This window comes from Megalobrama amblycephala, linkage group LG15 (assembly GCF_018812025.1).
Source record: "Megalobrama amblycephala isolate DHTTF-2021 linkage group LG15, ASM1881202v1, whole genome shotgun sequence".
Lineage (NCBI taxonomy): Eukaryota > Metazoa > Chordata > Actinopteri > Cypriniformes > Xenocyprididae > Megalobrama > Megalobrama amblycephala.
The window spans coordinates 572665-588804 of NC_063058.1; the positions used below are offsets into that span (position 1 = coordinate 572665).

The 16140-nt window shown below is 35.3% G+C and overlaps 1 protein-coding gene across 3 annotated transcripts; it reads right to left on the reverse strand.

Moving 5' to 3' along the window:
* Nucleotides 1-2630: 2630 nt before the first annotated feature.
* zgc:113516 (uncharacterized protein LOC541449 homolog) lies at nucleotides 2631-14357 on the reverse strand. Of its 3 annotated transcripts, XR_007180114.1 has the most exons (8): nucleotides 12910-14336; nucleotides 12531-12674; nucleotides 10148-10290; nucleotides 9510-9593; nucleotides 9265-9425; nucleotides 7138-7211; nucleotides 4727-5069; nucleotides 2631-3542 (listed from the first exon to the last, which is right to left on the reverse strand). XR_007180114.1 is itself a non-coding variant. In XM_048158950.1 (7 exons), the coding sequence occupies exons 1-7, from the start codon at nucleotides 13140-13142 to the stop codon at nucleotides 5000-5002; spliced, it is 909 nt and encodes a 302-aa protein (XP_048014907.1). In that variant the 5' UTR covers nucleotides 13143-14357; the 3' UTR covers nucleotides 4631-4999. The 3 variants fall into 3 exon arrangements, 2 of the variants coding, with proteins under 2 accessions (XP_048014907.1, XP_048014906.1); XM_048158950.1 differs by lacking the exon at nucleotides 2631-3542 and having other exon boundaries at nucleotides 4631-5069; nucleotides 9265-9422; nucleotides 9507-9593; nucleotides 12910-14357; XM_048158949.1 differs by lacking the exon at nucleotides 2631-3542 and having other exon boundaries at nucleotides 4631-5069.
* Nucleotides 14358-16140: the final 1783 nt, after the last annotated feature.

Consider the following 16140-nt stretch of genomic DNA (forward strand, 5'->3'; position numbering starts at 1 on the left):
GCAAATGCTAGCCCCCTCTCTCTCTCTCTCAGCCGCCGGTCTCAGGCTTCAAATGCATAAAATATGAAACTTTATAGACATACTAGTGTTTCTTTCCTAAAGACAACGTTGTAGCCTACTTATTCAAACAACAAGATATTTATTTAGCATTAAAAGACGTTCAGCCGCTCCGCTGTGGAACTTCAGTTCGCGGCACTCAGGGGGCGGAGTTAAGAGGTTTGACTGACAGTTTGAGCGGATCCAAAACGATTTTGTCACAAGCTCTTTTTAATACCTTTTATTAGGCTAAATAGGCCTATAATTCATTGTAGGCTAAGACCTACATTTTTTTTTTCAAAGATAGCAAATAGCCTAATCTTATATTATCCTCAGAGCACATCAGTTATGCGGTGATGCGCTTTTAAATTATTGCGTGGCAAATTTATTATAACATTAATTTAATAACGAAAGAAAGAACCTAATAGTAATGTAACAGGCCTACATTAATTGGAAATGCCAAATCCTCTTAATATTGCCTAGATTTTAAGCTTTTGACAATATCTCGTCGATACATGATTATCGTCTGTTGACAGGTTACCGCAAGTGTGACTGATATGACGTCACACACGCAAAGCGCGTGCGCAAAAGTTTTAATCGGAATGTATATAAAACACATATAAACGGATATTTAAATCAGATTACAATGTTTAGAGTACATGTAAACAGATCTGCAGTCGGATTCAATTCATTCGGGTTGAACGAAAATTGGTGCATGTAAACGTTCAGTCCAAGTATGCCCATTCATAATTGCGATCACACATCATTATATAACATTGCTGTTAAAAGTTCCACTAAGTATCTAGGTATTATCATTATGAGAAAGAGATGCATGGAACTTAATTATTTAGAAAAATTAAAAAAGGCCAAAACTATTTTAAACAATTGGTTTATTTTTGGTAGAGTATTGTTGTCTAAAGCAGAGTTTCTGTCAAGGATCATCTACCCCACAATTGCTTTAGCCCCTTCTTCATATGTTTCTAAATTAATGAATCGCTCATTGTATAATTTTATCTGGAAGAATAAGACTCATTTCATTAAGAGAAATGATATAGTCAAACTCTATGACCTGGGTGGTTTAAACATGATTGATTTTGAACAGATGAATGGCATGTTGAAGTTAAAGCATTTTTATACAATTCTGAGAGTTTTTGGTTTAAAATTAAGAAACTAGCACACACCCATAACTTTATATATATACCCATAACCCATAAGATCATATAGAAATAAATCACTCTTTTATGAAGATTGGTTTTGTAGAAATATTTGGTTTATAAAGGATCTCTTTGACGATATGAAGGTGCTAGAATACAATGCTTTTACTATTAAACATGCTTTCGCATGCCATCCAAAACAGTTTTTCAAAGTAATTTCAGCCATTCCTTCTGGACTTAAAATTATTATGAAGGGTTATTTATCATATAGCCAATTTACACCAATTTTACCATCATTATACCTTGGGCAATCTGAATTTAAAAATAAGAAATGTATAAATGTTTATATTAGACAAATATTCAACAATATCATGTTTCCTTACAGGTCTTCAAGGAATTATTTGGTATTTTCTTTGATAAACAAATGCTTAAACATATTAGAACCTCATTTTTAAAATTTCCAGTTCATCCCAAAATTAAAGAAACTCACTTTAAAATCTTATATGATATTTATCCCTCTGGAGAGTTTCTAAGGGTTAGATTTAACATTGAAATGATATTATGTAAATTTTGTAATTGTAATTTTTTTTTTGCTTGCAAATATTCTAGTGTCTTCTGGGAAAAAGTGCAATTATGGTTAAAAGAGGGTAATGTGGTTGATTTGAACCTGTCCTTTATAGATATTAAATATGAAGAAGATGGTAAAAAAGTTTTTTTTGATTAAAAAAAACCTTTGATTAAACCCCAATATTCATAAAAGTCATTTGAAAGTCGTTTATTTTTATTTGTTTTGGCGTCTCAAAGAATGGTTTATTTAAAGCCCAGAGTGTATGGCACTTAAAAGCACTTAATTGATCTCAGTCAGCTTCGTCATTGTTCACAGTACAAGTGCTGTCACAGAGAAACAACGAACTAAATGCTCATTTTTGATAGAAAATATTGTTGCATGCATTGCGTACTATGCATTTAAAATAAAATGTTGATTTTTCTAAACAATAAACCAATTAGTTGTTCATCATCTTATTTTCTCTTTTATATTTAATATTGCTCCGTAATTAAGCAAAAACACTATTTCTCGATGGGATTTTCAGTAGAATACTCGATTACTAAAATATTCGATAGCTACAGCCTTAATTAGCATGTATTTTAGGTCCTGTCAGTTTTCTGTGCACACACACACACACACACACACACACACACACACACGGAGCAGACACACATGAACACCGAATTCTGTTCACTTCCGCGTCTATTTGTGTTTGAACAGACACATTCACCCAAAATGATGTTAAAATGTCCGTCTCTGCGAGAATACACACAGTTGCTCATGACTTAGGTAACGCAATCCAAGAAAACGGATGTGTATCATTATAATGGATCCGTGCATCGCTGCTTTGTGTCATGAATGTTAACAAATAACAAAACACAAAGAGAAATCACTTTTGCAGCTTTAACACATTAATTATATTCAGTTTATACAGTGAAGACTATGCAGTGTCATTTCACATTTGATTCATTTTCTCTACTGAATAATATAAAGCACTGTTTATTTCACTCCAATCATTCTAGAGTTAATTCTTTACAAATAAAGCTACTGAAGTAATCTGGTGAATTTATTTCATATCACAATATATACTGCAGAAAAACAAAATATCACATTGTCAGTTTTTTCCAGTATGGAGCAGCTCTAGAGTTGAGTTTGATCCCACAGCTTTCCTCCTCTGAGAGTCTCTGCTGCGGCCCATGATGCTCTGCTCTGCTCTTGAAGAAGACGGACACACTCGTCTTTTCTCTTCTCCTCAGGAGGAGGAACAGGCCCTGAGAGAGTGTCTTCCTGTTGATTTCCTCCACTGCTCTGGATATAACCTGCTCCACCTTCTCCTTCTCCGTGAATCGGGGATCAAGAAAAGACACAATATCTGTGACGGATCTGAATATTGATCACTCAGGTTGGCTTGAATGTTTCTGTCAGCTCAGGATCGTTCTCTTCCTCAGCCAGAATGGATGTGTTGAAGAGATGGAGAACTGCTTGAGGTAGGAGATGCAGACATGTTGCTCTCCGGACAAGGCATGGGTGAAGTCCTGGAGCATTGACAGCCTGCAGGACATCCACAGCTTCTGAGGACCGAGAGCCTTGATTTCCTCTCAGACGAATGTCCCTCTCTTGCTCAAGTACTCGTTGTCTCATCATGTGACGTGGGGATCTGGTAGGCGTCTCAGGTGCATGTGAGCAGGTGCTTTGGAAGATCAGTTCATCCCGAGCTCCCTCCTTTTCTTCCAAGAGTATGAGAAGGCTGAAACCATGTTTGCTGACACCTGCTGTGTGTTTGTGTTCATCTTTCACACCTCTCTCTGTAAAAATGACAAACAGTGATATTAGTTTGTTTATCCTAATATTAATTGCAACAGATCATTCATCTATATTCCTAAAATACTGTTACAACCCCCCCACAAATGATCCCAATAAGCCACTTGAAGCATGCTGGAAATAATCTCATATCCTGCATTGATGATGATGATGATGATAGAGATCAAACAGAAATGATTAATTATACATGTATTATTAAAGCAGTGTTTCACACAGACTGATTGATTGAAAATGCAAATGAAATTCTCTGCCAGCAGGAGGCGCTTTAGTGACAGAAATAGAGATTTCCCTGATAACTGCTGTACATAAACGCTCATAAACACTGCTTTATCAGGAAAAATACAGAAAGATTGAATGAAAATGACACTGAAACTTTTCTAAAGACAGTCCTTCAACGATACATTCATATAAAATCACCTGCGTCGCGTCTGACCTTAAAACACGCAGTGCTCATGTTTATTCATCGATGTCAAAGCCTTTTGGAGAATCTGTTTGTGTTGATATTGTGATCAATGTATGGAAAACACAGTAACACTTTAGTATAGAGAACACATTTACACCATTTAACTATGACTTTTCCCTCAATAAACTCCTAATTTACTGCTTATTAACAGTTAGTAAGGTTGTTAAGTTCAGGTATTGGGTAGGATTAAGAGTGTAGAATAAGGTCATGCAGAATAAGGCATTAATATGCACTTAATAATTATTAATAAATAGCCAATATTCTAGTAATATGCATGCTAATAAACAACTAGTTAAAAGACCCTAAAATAAAGTGTTACCGGAAACACTAATATAATAATTTGACAGCTGTCAGTTATAGTTTAATATTAATATAATGACCAAAGCACTGGAGTCTCGTCCAGTTATTCAGCTCGATAGCTTTCTTGATGTTGTGATGGACACCAGCTCCAGCATTCAAGCGCCTCTTCAAGCCTGCGGCGAGTAATTCTCCGGATAAAGGATAAATCCTGATTACTGATTAATATCTTTCGTATTAATCTCTTAAATACACTGAAGCGCAGTGGACTCCAGAATCACCTTCACAGTAATGATTGACAAGGACAAGCAGTGCTTTTGTCATCTTTATTATTTGACGTTTATCTGCTTTCACAGGTGAAATGGAGGTGACACTGCACATGTTGTGTGTCTGCTTGATGAAGCACACCTGATCCAGATCATCCGCTCATGAGGAGAGACTCCAGAGCTGAGATGAGTGTGTCAGACAGAAGAGATTGAGAGCGGCAGTGTTGGGACAGAGCTCCAGGAACAGCTTTGGGCTGTTTTTGGTCAGATTTGATCACTTCTCAGTCTGTAGCGTTGATCATTATCAGCTCCTCAGTCAGTTTGAGCTCCAGAGGGCTGTGACAGGACAAACAAATGTCTTTGTTAACTCGCAGTCCTGTGAATCTGAGAGACCAGCGCTAGACTGGAGGAGGAATTATGGGAGTCTCAATCCAATGAACTCCTGCTTTTTCTCAAAGTAGTAGTTGAATCGAGCCCTGGAATACCTGAGAAAGATTGAGAGAGTGACACATGAACAAATAAATTCAGGAGTTTCTTAAAAGCAAAACCTTTTGAGATCAACAATAGTCAACGATGATTACTAATAATAGCAACTTCACTAAAGAGAAAGTGAAACCTTGATATATGTTACTCTAATTTTGTTTTAACACACAAAAAAACAAATTGAGTGTTTAACAGTGTAGATGTGTTTGACAGTACTGAGATGCTAATGGGCAACGCAACTGTGAAACTCATCCAGAGGTCCCTGCCTCATTTTTTTAATTTCGTCATCTTTTCTTCTGTAGAAGGACAAACATAAATGGTGATGAAAAGGTCTCAGATGTATATTTACTGAGTAATCCACTATTTTGTAGAGGGTGAAAATTATAATTTGGAGCCAATTTACAGGGGTGTAAAAATGACTTTATAAAGATGGCAGCATCATTATTTTATTTTCACACAGAGATTGGTAGATCTGTTAGTAAAATCTGTTGACTTTATCAATCTTTGTTTCATTATATGCCAACAGTGACAGTTCAGAAATGGCACTTCTTGTGTTTTTTCCCCCTCAAGTTTGCATGTCTGTAATACAGGGAGTATTAAAGATATCTTAATATCCTTTCATATTCTGGTTCTTAACAAACCTTTCTTCTGTAATCTTCATTTTTAAGGCCCTCGATGGTTCAGTCTCATAGATATAGGGATGTCAATGTGGTAACGTATCGTTATGATATTGTGTATTTGAACTCCAGGTATCTTCAGAAGCTGTTAAAATGACCAAAGTCACATTTTCCAAATATCCCTAAAACTGATTCAAACATGGATCCTTATAAATACATGTTTGAGAGCAGGTTAATGTGCCTCAAACATTTTCAGTGGATGTTTGGGACTCAGAGGTGTGATTTATGCAGTTATATTGATAGAAGGAAACAAGATAAAACTATGAGACTGAACTATAGGGCCTTGGAAATTAAGATTTCAAAAGGAAAGTTTATAAAGAAGGATAATCTAGAAGGATATTAAGATATATTTAATACTCCTTGTATTACAGACATGAAAACTTGAGGAAAAAATACCAGAAGTGCCATTTCTGAACTGTCTCTGTTGGCATATAATGAAACAAAGATTGATAAAGTCAACAGATTTCACTAATAGATCTACCAATCTCTGTGTAACAGTAAAATAATGATGCTGCCATCTTTATAAAGTCATTTTTACACCCATGAAATTTGGAAATTAGTTGAAACTGAGTTGAAAACGGACTACTCAGTAAATTTACATCTGTGACATTTAATATTTAGTCTTTCATCACTATTGATTATTGAACCGAGTCTCTAATTACTCCAGTTAACATCGAAGAACAGCATCAAAATAAACAACACATGCACTGTCCAAATTTGTTCATTTCTCTACCCAATTACAATCTGATCTGAATTATTGACTGTTCACATTGAGCATCGCAGTCGTGTTGATCCGATTTGTGTGTCCCGTGGATCTTTTGGTTTTCCGGAATATGTGCATTGGTTTCTATGGCAGTATACTGAAACAACAACAACAGCAACATGGAGGGGTTTTCAGTCCAGATGTTCTCTTATTCTACATCATGAACATGTGTATCTGCCGCGCTGGACTCCTGCATCTGTTGAGGCAGAACCGTAGGAGACTTTATTCAGTGCTGTCGTCTCCACCGGTGTCTTCGTTATACTTCCTTCTCGACCGCCATTTGATCAATACTAATTAAAAAATAAAGGAACGGTTTATTTGTGTTCCCGTTTTGAAGACAAAAACGAGAAAACTAATGATCTGAAGATCCACGGAGCGATTTCAAACCACATCTGAACGAAGCTCAAAGCGGATTTGTAAAATGTGATGTTTTGCTGTTCACTCTTTCTAAATATGCTGAACATTTTGTGTTGTTTTATAGTGAAAACCAAACAGTGCTCATTAAGTACTGAAGTAATTAGTGTTAAGACTGGAAAACAACACATGAATGTTGGCCTGATTTGCAGTTTTGGAGCTCATTGTATTCTCCAGCAGATTCCAGAAGTAATTTAGGAAAGGAGGGTGACGTACCTCTTGAAGTCGAAGTCGATAGTGGAGTGTTTTGCCTGCAGCAGAGCCCACAGACACCAGAACAGATGAGCCGCCTGCAGACAGAATGAAGGGGTTTATATTAGATCATTTACAGACGAGGCTTCATCATATTACACAGCTTGTGAAAACGACCCTGCACATGCATGTTCATCTTTATTGCTTGTAAAGCACACTATCAATCATTGCTCACACATAACTGTTAATATTTAATGTTTGGCTAATCTCAATGCTATAATACTTTCAGAACATCCCATTTTTATCACCATCTAACTGGAAAACTATAGCTAGAAGCTCCTGAACCCAAATAAGCTGAATCTCCTCTGAGGACCGCAAGCGGCCTCAAAGAGCAAAAATAAATAAATGAAGTAAATACATGTGTTTTTCACCTTTACATCAGGAAAATAACCATGTCAAAGGCCATCATTTATGAAATGACTTCATTTTCAGAACTAAAGAATGGATGCTATATAAAATATTTTAAACCCCAACTAAACAAGCCAAAGCATTGCCAATGTCATCATGAAATACATAAAATATAAATTGTTCATCTGTATCAGTGTTAATTTCGTTGACGAATAATTTTCGTCATAATTTTCGTCAACGACATTTTTTCACGGACGAAAACGAGACGATGACTAAATAAAAATGTGTTTTGAATGACTAAAACTATGACTAAAATCTACTCTAGTTTTCGTCAATGAATAAAAACGAGACGAAAATGAAAGAGAGGGACGATTTGGGAAGATATCCAGTCAGGACTGCTGTCCTGTGTGGAAGATGCGCACATTTAAAGTGTAACGCGCTGATCTAACCGCGGGAAACGCGGCGCTGTTGCGCCCTCTACAGGCTCATCAGCAGCACTTCAGACTGCTTAGTAATTAATGAATAGCGCACAATTATGCCAAGAGATTGCTTATAAACTAATATTGATGAATTACGACAATGTTTACTACACTATGTTTATATGGTAATGTGTTGTAGGTTGTAAGAATGCATATTTATCTCCCTCATTAGTAGCCTGCTACTACAATAGGGTACAACGCAGGCTGCAGACATTTCAGAATAAGAGTCACGGTGTATTTCAGGATGGTTTATAATTATCATTTTTTTCCTGGTCATTATTGTTATTTTGTTTACACAATAAACTGTATTTAATTTAATTTCTATTTAATTCATAGTAAACTACTGTATCTTCTGTCACAGGAAGGAAAGACTAAGAACATTATTTGACATATTATTCAATATATTTTACAAGTATAAGGGTTATTATAGTTAACTAAACCTAAAACCAAAGAAATCTTCATTATTTGAAATAAACTAACTGAAATAAAAAATAAATATATATAAAAAATGTAAACTTATTTTATTTCATCTAGTTTCTAAGCTTTACCATAACCTGAGGTATTAAAATAACAGAAATAAAAACTTAGACATTTAAAAGCGAAAACTAAAAGACATAAACACAAAAAATTAAAAATCTAAAACTATAAATCAAATCTAATACAATTTTAAACAAAAACTATAGTACCTCAATGATAAGTGTGTCAATCACTGAAATATGCTGAATTTTGCTCTTTTGTGTCTTTTTGCACTTGAACGGTCAAAAACCGTCCGCTTTGGCGAGCAAAGTACAGTTGGGTGAACATAAACAGTTTGGGGAATATCAGATGTACCTATATCAGTGTATAGGATCTGTGTATTGTTAGAGAAATGCTTTATGCATTACAATTTAACTAAATTAGATTTTAGTCGACTAAATCTACTGTAGATTTAGTCGACTAAAATCTTATGATATTTAGTCGACTAAAACTAGACTAAAACTAAAACAATTTCCGATGACTAAAATATGACTAAAAATAAATGGCATTTTAGTCAAAAGACTATGACTAAAACTAAATCAAAATTTGCTGTCAAAATTAACACTGATCTGTATTGCACTTATCATTCATCATCAGTAATAATCTCTTAACATTTCTCATTATCCCCAAATATCAAATATATGTCAATATTCTTCAGTCATTTCCACGGTCGGGTCAGTGCGAGCCGAGGCTAACAGTGTCCCGTGAAGCTGTCGGTCGGACCCTTCCCGCCTCCCTAAATACTCACCAAGGAGAACTTGCAGACTTGCACATAAAGCTCCAGGAGCTCTTTCCTGGTCACAGCTGAATCCACACCACTGCAGCTCTTGAAACTCTCCAGATACGCTGTGAGCCAATCAAACTGAAGCTCTCGACTAGGGTACAGGCTGGAGTCCACGTCACTGACGCCTCAAAGACAAATGATCACTTAGTGTGTTAGACAGTAGAGAAAGTCATAAGCTTTTTTATCTTTGTTATTATTATTATCTGTACCTGCAAATTCATTAAAGTGGTTTCCAATATCATAAGCTTGGTAATTAAAATCAGCATATTCATAGTCAATGAATTTTACTGTGCCTAAAATCAGAAAAAATAAATAGTTTAGTTATTATGAGTCTATGAAGACAATATCAGAGGCAATTTAATAAAATACAATGTGCTAATGAGTGTCAAAATGATACAGTATATTATGGCTTCACATTACATCACTACAGTAAAATGCTCCACAAATATATGCTATAAACATGAATTGCATACAGTTTATCATTCATAAATTAAAACAGCATGAATTTCAGTTATGGAACTCTATATTGATATATAATCTTCCAACCAGTGACCTCACATCATGCGTGGCGAGCAGGTGCTCTTGTGTTCTTCAGTCTCTGAGCTCGAACGCTTCATATATCTCTAACATGTGTGTGATGTGTGTGAATGTCTGAAGAGTAGCAGGGCCGGTTCTCTGTGCTCAGCAGCAGTAAATGTATCTCATGACGGACACTCTATTAATGCCTACACAATGTAACTTTCTAGACTGTTTATAACAGTAGTATTTCATTTACATTCATGTGGTAGAGATCTGCACAGGGTTCAAGTCTAACTCAAGCTCCACTTCTAATGATAACGCTAGTCACCTTCTTCTTGGTTATAGATGACATTTTTAGTCAGGAGGTCGTTATGACACAGTACTACTGGGGAGTTGATGTGGGTAAGATGAGTCTTCAGTTCCTCCATCTCTTTGATGATGATCTTTAGGCTAGGTTCCTCCTCATGGGACCTGAAGGACACAAGTGTGGTGAACATTTTCATATTCTGATGAATTAGAGCTGCATGATCCTGGATCCACACTCCAATCCAGAAGGGGGCGCACACAGTAATGCAATGCTGTTTGCCAACCATCACAACAGGACAAAGCGCAGAAGAAGAAGAACAGATGACCTAGATATGCGTGTAATCTCTCAACCGCAGAAAGACATCAATAAAGCTTGAGAATAATATCTCACATAACATTACATTCACCTCAGGAGAGTCACTCAGTGTCCACAGCATGTTAGTTCACTAGAGAAATGAACTCTTTCACTAAATATATGCACTATATTAGCTTATATATTCATTATATTCACTTTACCTGTTTGTAATGTCTTAATTATTTAATATATTTAAATAAATTCATCATGAAAACACTGACAGTAACTGTGTAAACGATTATATTTCAAAAATTAAATGGAGTAATAATTTTATAATTAGATATAGAAGTTAATGAAAACCTGCCTTATGTGCGCTTTACATGTTTTTTTTAGTGTTTATTATAGATAAAAAATAAATAGCAACTGAATGTAATAGTTAATCTGTTGTTAAGTGTAATATTATAGCAAGAAAGAACTCCCTGTATCTAGTTTACAGCAGAGATAGATGTTTTTATCCTTAAGAAAATGTTAATTATAATAGAATTTATTAACAGAGAGAGACAAAATTTGATCAATAAACTGTTTAATAAAAAAGAAGCAATTTTGTGTTTAGTTCTTCCCCTGCTGTACCAAACCCGTACCAAACGGACTTCAATACCGAGGTACGTACCGAACCGTCATGTTTGTGTACCGTTACACCCCTGATAGAGGTTCTGACAAACGTTGATTGCCACAGTCTATTTACACTCTAAAAAATGTTTGGTTAAAAACAACCCAAGTTGGGTTGAAAATGGACAAACCCAGCAATTGGATTGTTTTAACCCAGTGGTTGGGTTAAATGTTTGCCCAACCTGCTGGGTAGTTTTATTTAACCCAACTACTGATTAAAAATGACTATATGTCTGGCTTAAAATGAATCCAAAATAGGTGAGAAATTAAAAATCAGACACATAATTACTAGAGGCAACAATAATAATCAAAAGGTGTACATTTATTAATAAGCAATTTAATAAATGTTTATTGTTTATTATTCATTATCTTATTAATAAATGCTCATTTATTAAACATTAATAAATGTTAATTTCCAGCATATTTTGGGTTCATTTTAAGCAAGCAATACAGTAATTTTTATACAACAATTGAGTTAAATAAAACTACCCAGCAGGTTGAGCAAATATTTAACCCAACCGCTGGGTTTGTCCATTTTCAACCCAACTTGGGTCGTTTTTAAGCCAGCATTTTTTAGAGTGTAAAATGTTTAATGATTCTGAATGACTTATTTAAAAAAGAATTGATTTGAATGAATGATTCAGTAACTCAATCATAATTACTTGTTTCATTACTGAATGAATCTGCATTTTTGCATGAATTTCTTGAAAGAATAATTTAATGACACATTTTTTTAACAGTCACCTGTCGCCACCTGGTGGTGTAACGATGTAATGATACCATTATTATTTGAAATGCCAAGTTACTGATTTTGGTCGCTACCCTAGACACCAGTGTTTATATCTGAACTATAAACTTTTATCCCAGTTCTTCTGTGATAATATGAATATTTGTAACTAATGATACCGTGTGTGATTGAAAGACTGTTTGTAAAGCTGTTTCATACTTTTACATAATTTGACCACGTACCTGAAAGCTGAGTAAAAGAATTGAGCAGAGTTTGTAAAACAGCAATGACTCTGTGGAGTTTTAGTGATGCATGTGATGCTTTATAGGTGCAATTTATAAAAGTTATTTATAGTAAGTTAGCATGTCTGTGCATAACTTCAGGATCGGTGACATGACAAATCTTTATTGAAGAGCTGCTGCAGAGAGGAAGATTACAGATCTGATTCACTTCATCATCTCCTGATAATATCATTGTTCTCTTAGAATATAACTTAATGTAATGCTGCTTTGAAATCTTGATGTTAATCATTGAAGATGTAATAATGTGAGAAAACTGTAATGTTGCAATAGAGTGGAATTTAAATTGAGATTCACCATCCATTCATTTTCCACGTTGCTTGTTCTGTGTAGAGTATTTGATGTTTGTTCTTTCAAAGATGAAACCATAGATATGAATCTATAGATGTGTTTCATAACACTGAGATTATCTTACCTTTGCTGTTTAGCAGCATCGGATCTCTGGACCAGGTTCAGGAACTGGGACAATCTAGACCACAAAACTGGTGTCACGGGTGAACTGTCTCCAACTTCTCCTGACTTTATGGAATGGATTTTTGCCATTTCTGTTGCAATCAATCTACAGTCAATGAAAAGTGTCATTTCAGCTGATCATACTGAGAAAATGAAGTAGCAATAAAAACATTATTAGGTGTTTTAGGCAGCCAAAACCGTCTACAGTCAGCCATATTGAGGCATAACAGTCACTTTAACACAATTAAACTATCTTCTTAGAGATCCAGAGTGTCTCGGTCAATGATGCTCTCTCTGCGAGTCCACATTACCCAGTGTTCTTCTGAAATCATGAAACAGACCTGTAAACAGACGGCTGTCTCAGCAGCGTGTCGTCCAGCACGACTCCTCGGACAAACTCATAGCAGATGCCGTTGGTGAAGCTGCAGTAGAGCTCTGGACCACAGCCGTGTTTGTGCAGCACCTGGAACATCTCCATTTCTTTATCTCGGTCCAAAAACAGCTCAGTCATCTGCCCATAAACCCTCACAAGTAAAACAGGACCTTCTGTCAGAGAGCCCACATAGCAGCCCATCAGCTGGTTGGTGATGCCCTCAGTGAAAGCCTGGGTTCATTGAAAACAACAGAACAGTGATTCAAATCAGCACTGGTGGGCTGTTCTTCTTTTGTTTATTGTGCTATTTTTCCAAACTCAGCAAACACAGGCAAATGCATGGACACCTCAGTGGACACATCAACATCGCCATCATATTGGTCCAGGCAACTTTTGAGGTTTAACAAATCTTCGTACAATCCAAACGTGATCTTGTGAAATTACCTTTCACAGGTGAGACTGAACAGCCGTTTCTGGTGGTATTCGGTCATTTTAACATTATGTTGGCCACCAGAGTCAGATTATTAATAGCGAACAATAGTTATCTTTGAAAGCTGACTTTATAAGACATAAAATTATGGCTGAGAACACTGCTAACAACACACACACACACACACACTCGCCCCAAACGTGATGTTCGGAAGCCCAGTTGGTTCAAGCCCTTTGTAACTTCATCTGATGTAGCCATATGTTCTTAAATAAGGGAAAATGTTGATCATGAATTGTATTGTTGACTCCTCATTTAAAAGAGGAAGTCTGAGCTGTTGTGTTCTGAGTCATTTTACGAAACGGGTGCCATTTGGGTCCGCGACATTTGATCAGATGCATAAGGCACAAAAAATGTCCGAAAATTTGTTTCCAAAGCTTAAAGTTATTAATTCAAGTGTTCTTTTTAACATGATATATGATAAAATGCTTTTTTTGAAGATTAGCATACTATTTTTTAATAACTTTTCATTATTATATAGCCAATTTCACATGTCCGTGTTAACCAACATGACACTTGCATCTAAAGTATCACCAAATAAGTTATATATTTTTTTCAAACATATACTATTTTCAGGATTATATGTGTGTCCCTGTTTACACAAGATATATTTATTCACAATAAACCTTATTTTTTTGTAAATATTTTATGATTTGTGCGTGTCCCTCAGTTTGACTTACCACCCCGTCACACTAACTTGTTTTATCTATAAATAATACTCTGGTCCTTTAAATGACATCACAAAGCCTAAGTGACATCATTTGAGCCTTATAGCCACCAAGAACAAAAGCAGGCAATGTAAAAAAAATTTACATTGTTTATTTGTTGCTTTTTCATGTTAGGCAGGGCCCGTCAAGCTCAAACCTACCACCCCGTCACGCAAAATAGATAGGGAAAACTGTTTTTTATTATTTTTTTACATTATTAATACAAAGAAAATTACATTTCAGATTGAATGCATGTATGCTAGGTGAGAAACTTGATCACATGGGAGATTTGCGGACATTAAATATTACGGAATCTCCTTCAATGCTTTCAGAAGCTTTACTTTTTAAAGTAATTTTGTTTCTGTATTTTTAAAATATATTTTTTTATTAACATTGGTCTATTTGAATGACAGTATATCTATTGAACACAAATGAATTATTTTATTTATTAAAATAAACAGAAAATAGTACAAAGTGATTCTTTTGAACAAGTATTAACCTAAACATTATTAAAACATATTATTTTAGCTAAAGTATTTGTATGAATACTGTGCCTTTTACCCCTCACCACCTCATACATTTATAAGATTTTTAAACAAAATTAACCACTTTATGATTTTTTCCCACACAAAATCTGTTGCTTTATCAATGTTCAATACAAACATATATATTTTTCCTCCAATCATACACTTTGAGAGTAGTGAAAAGCACATTTTTTCATAAAGTGTACCTTTACCCTATACAAGAAGGATGAAGTTTACTCCTGTCTCCTGACAGATACCACAAAATAAGCCCTTATGTTAGGGTTAGGGTGTATATGACCCGGCCCCCCTTTAAGTAGTGAAAAAACATGCGTTATGTTTTTTTAATCCTGATATAAGGATATTTAATACATTTTTCAGAAATGTAATTTTGACTTAATAATAATGTTTCTGATGTCCTCTATTACAGTGGTTCCCAACCACGTTCCTGGAGCCTCCAGCACTGCATATTTTCCATCTCTCCTTTGTCTGACACACTCATTTCAGGTCTTGAGTCTCGACTAATGATCAGGAGTGTTTGACTGAGGAGAACATGCAGTGTTGAGGGGCCTCCAGGACTGTGATTGAGAACCCCTGATTCATGACACGACTGCACACAATAAGAGATGTTTGGGTTATACTGACACACACACACACACACACACACATGTCAGATGGCTTTACTCAAAGTAATGTCATTTCATTGGTACTTTACTTTCAGTGTTTTGGTCATGCATTCAGTTCCAGCCAATAAACTGTCATCATTGTCCCATGAGATCCACACAGGAACCATCATATCATGATTCAAACATCTTTCCATGTGAACTTTTTACCGGTGGAAAACAGTGGTCAGTTTGGACTGTGATCTGTTCGGACCCTGTGACCCGAATGCATGGCTATATTTTAACTTTTGTTCCAACCCTCTGACTGATGCAATACATACTTTTTCTCTTATTGCTTTTTTTCTTTATCTTTACACATTTGTAAATTGTAGTGAACACCATGCATATAAATTGTGATAAAAGGCAATGGAAAGTAAGGGAAGCTTAGCATTCATTAATCGTTAATGTACGTCAATTATATTAGATTATGATTTGTTTATTAAACACATTAGGATATACAGTACCTGTAAAAAGTTTGGAAACATTACAGTTTTTTACTGTTTTTTTTAAAGAAGTCTCTTCTGTTCACCAAGGCTGTTTATTTAATCAAAAAATACAGTAAAAACAGTGATATTGTGAAATATAATTACAAATGAAATCAGCTGTTTTCCTTGTGAATATACAGTAAAGTGTAATTTATTCCTGTGATCAAAGCTGAATTTTCAGCATCATTACTCCAGTCTTCAGTGTCACATGATCCTTCAGAAATCATTCTGATATGATGATTTGCTGCTCAAGAAACATTTATGATTATTATTATTATTATTATTACCAGTGTTGAAAACAGTTAATCTTAAAGTGGTGTTTGATATGACTTTTTTA

Bases quoted from the DNA above. Each gene is read 5' to 3' on its own strand.
- zgc:113516 (XM_048158950.1), bottom strand. From the start codon at position 13,142: ATGGGCTGCTATGTGGGCTCTCTGACAGAAGGTCCTGTTTTACTTGTG. The intron at 12,675-12,909 runs GTCTGTTTCATG...CATTGACTGTAG, and splicing joins AGACAGCCGTCTGTTTACAG to ATTGATTGCAACAGAAATGG. The intron at 10,291-12,530 runs GTAAGATAATCT...TGTGTCCTTCAG, and splicing joins GATGCTGCTAAACAGCAAAG to GTCCCATGAGGAGGAACCTA.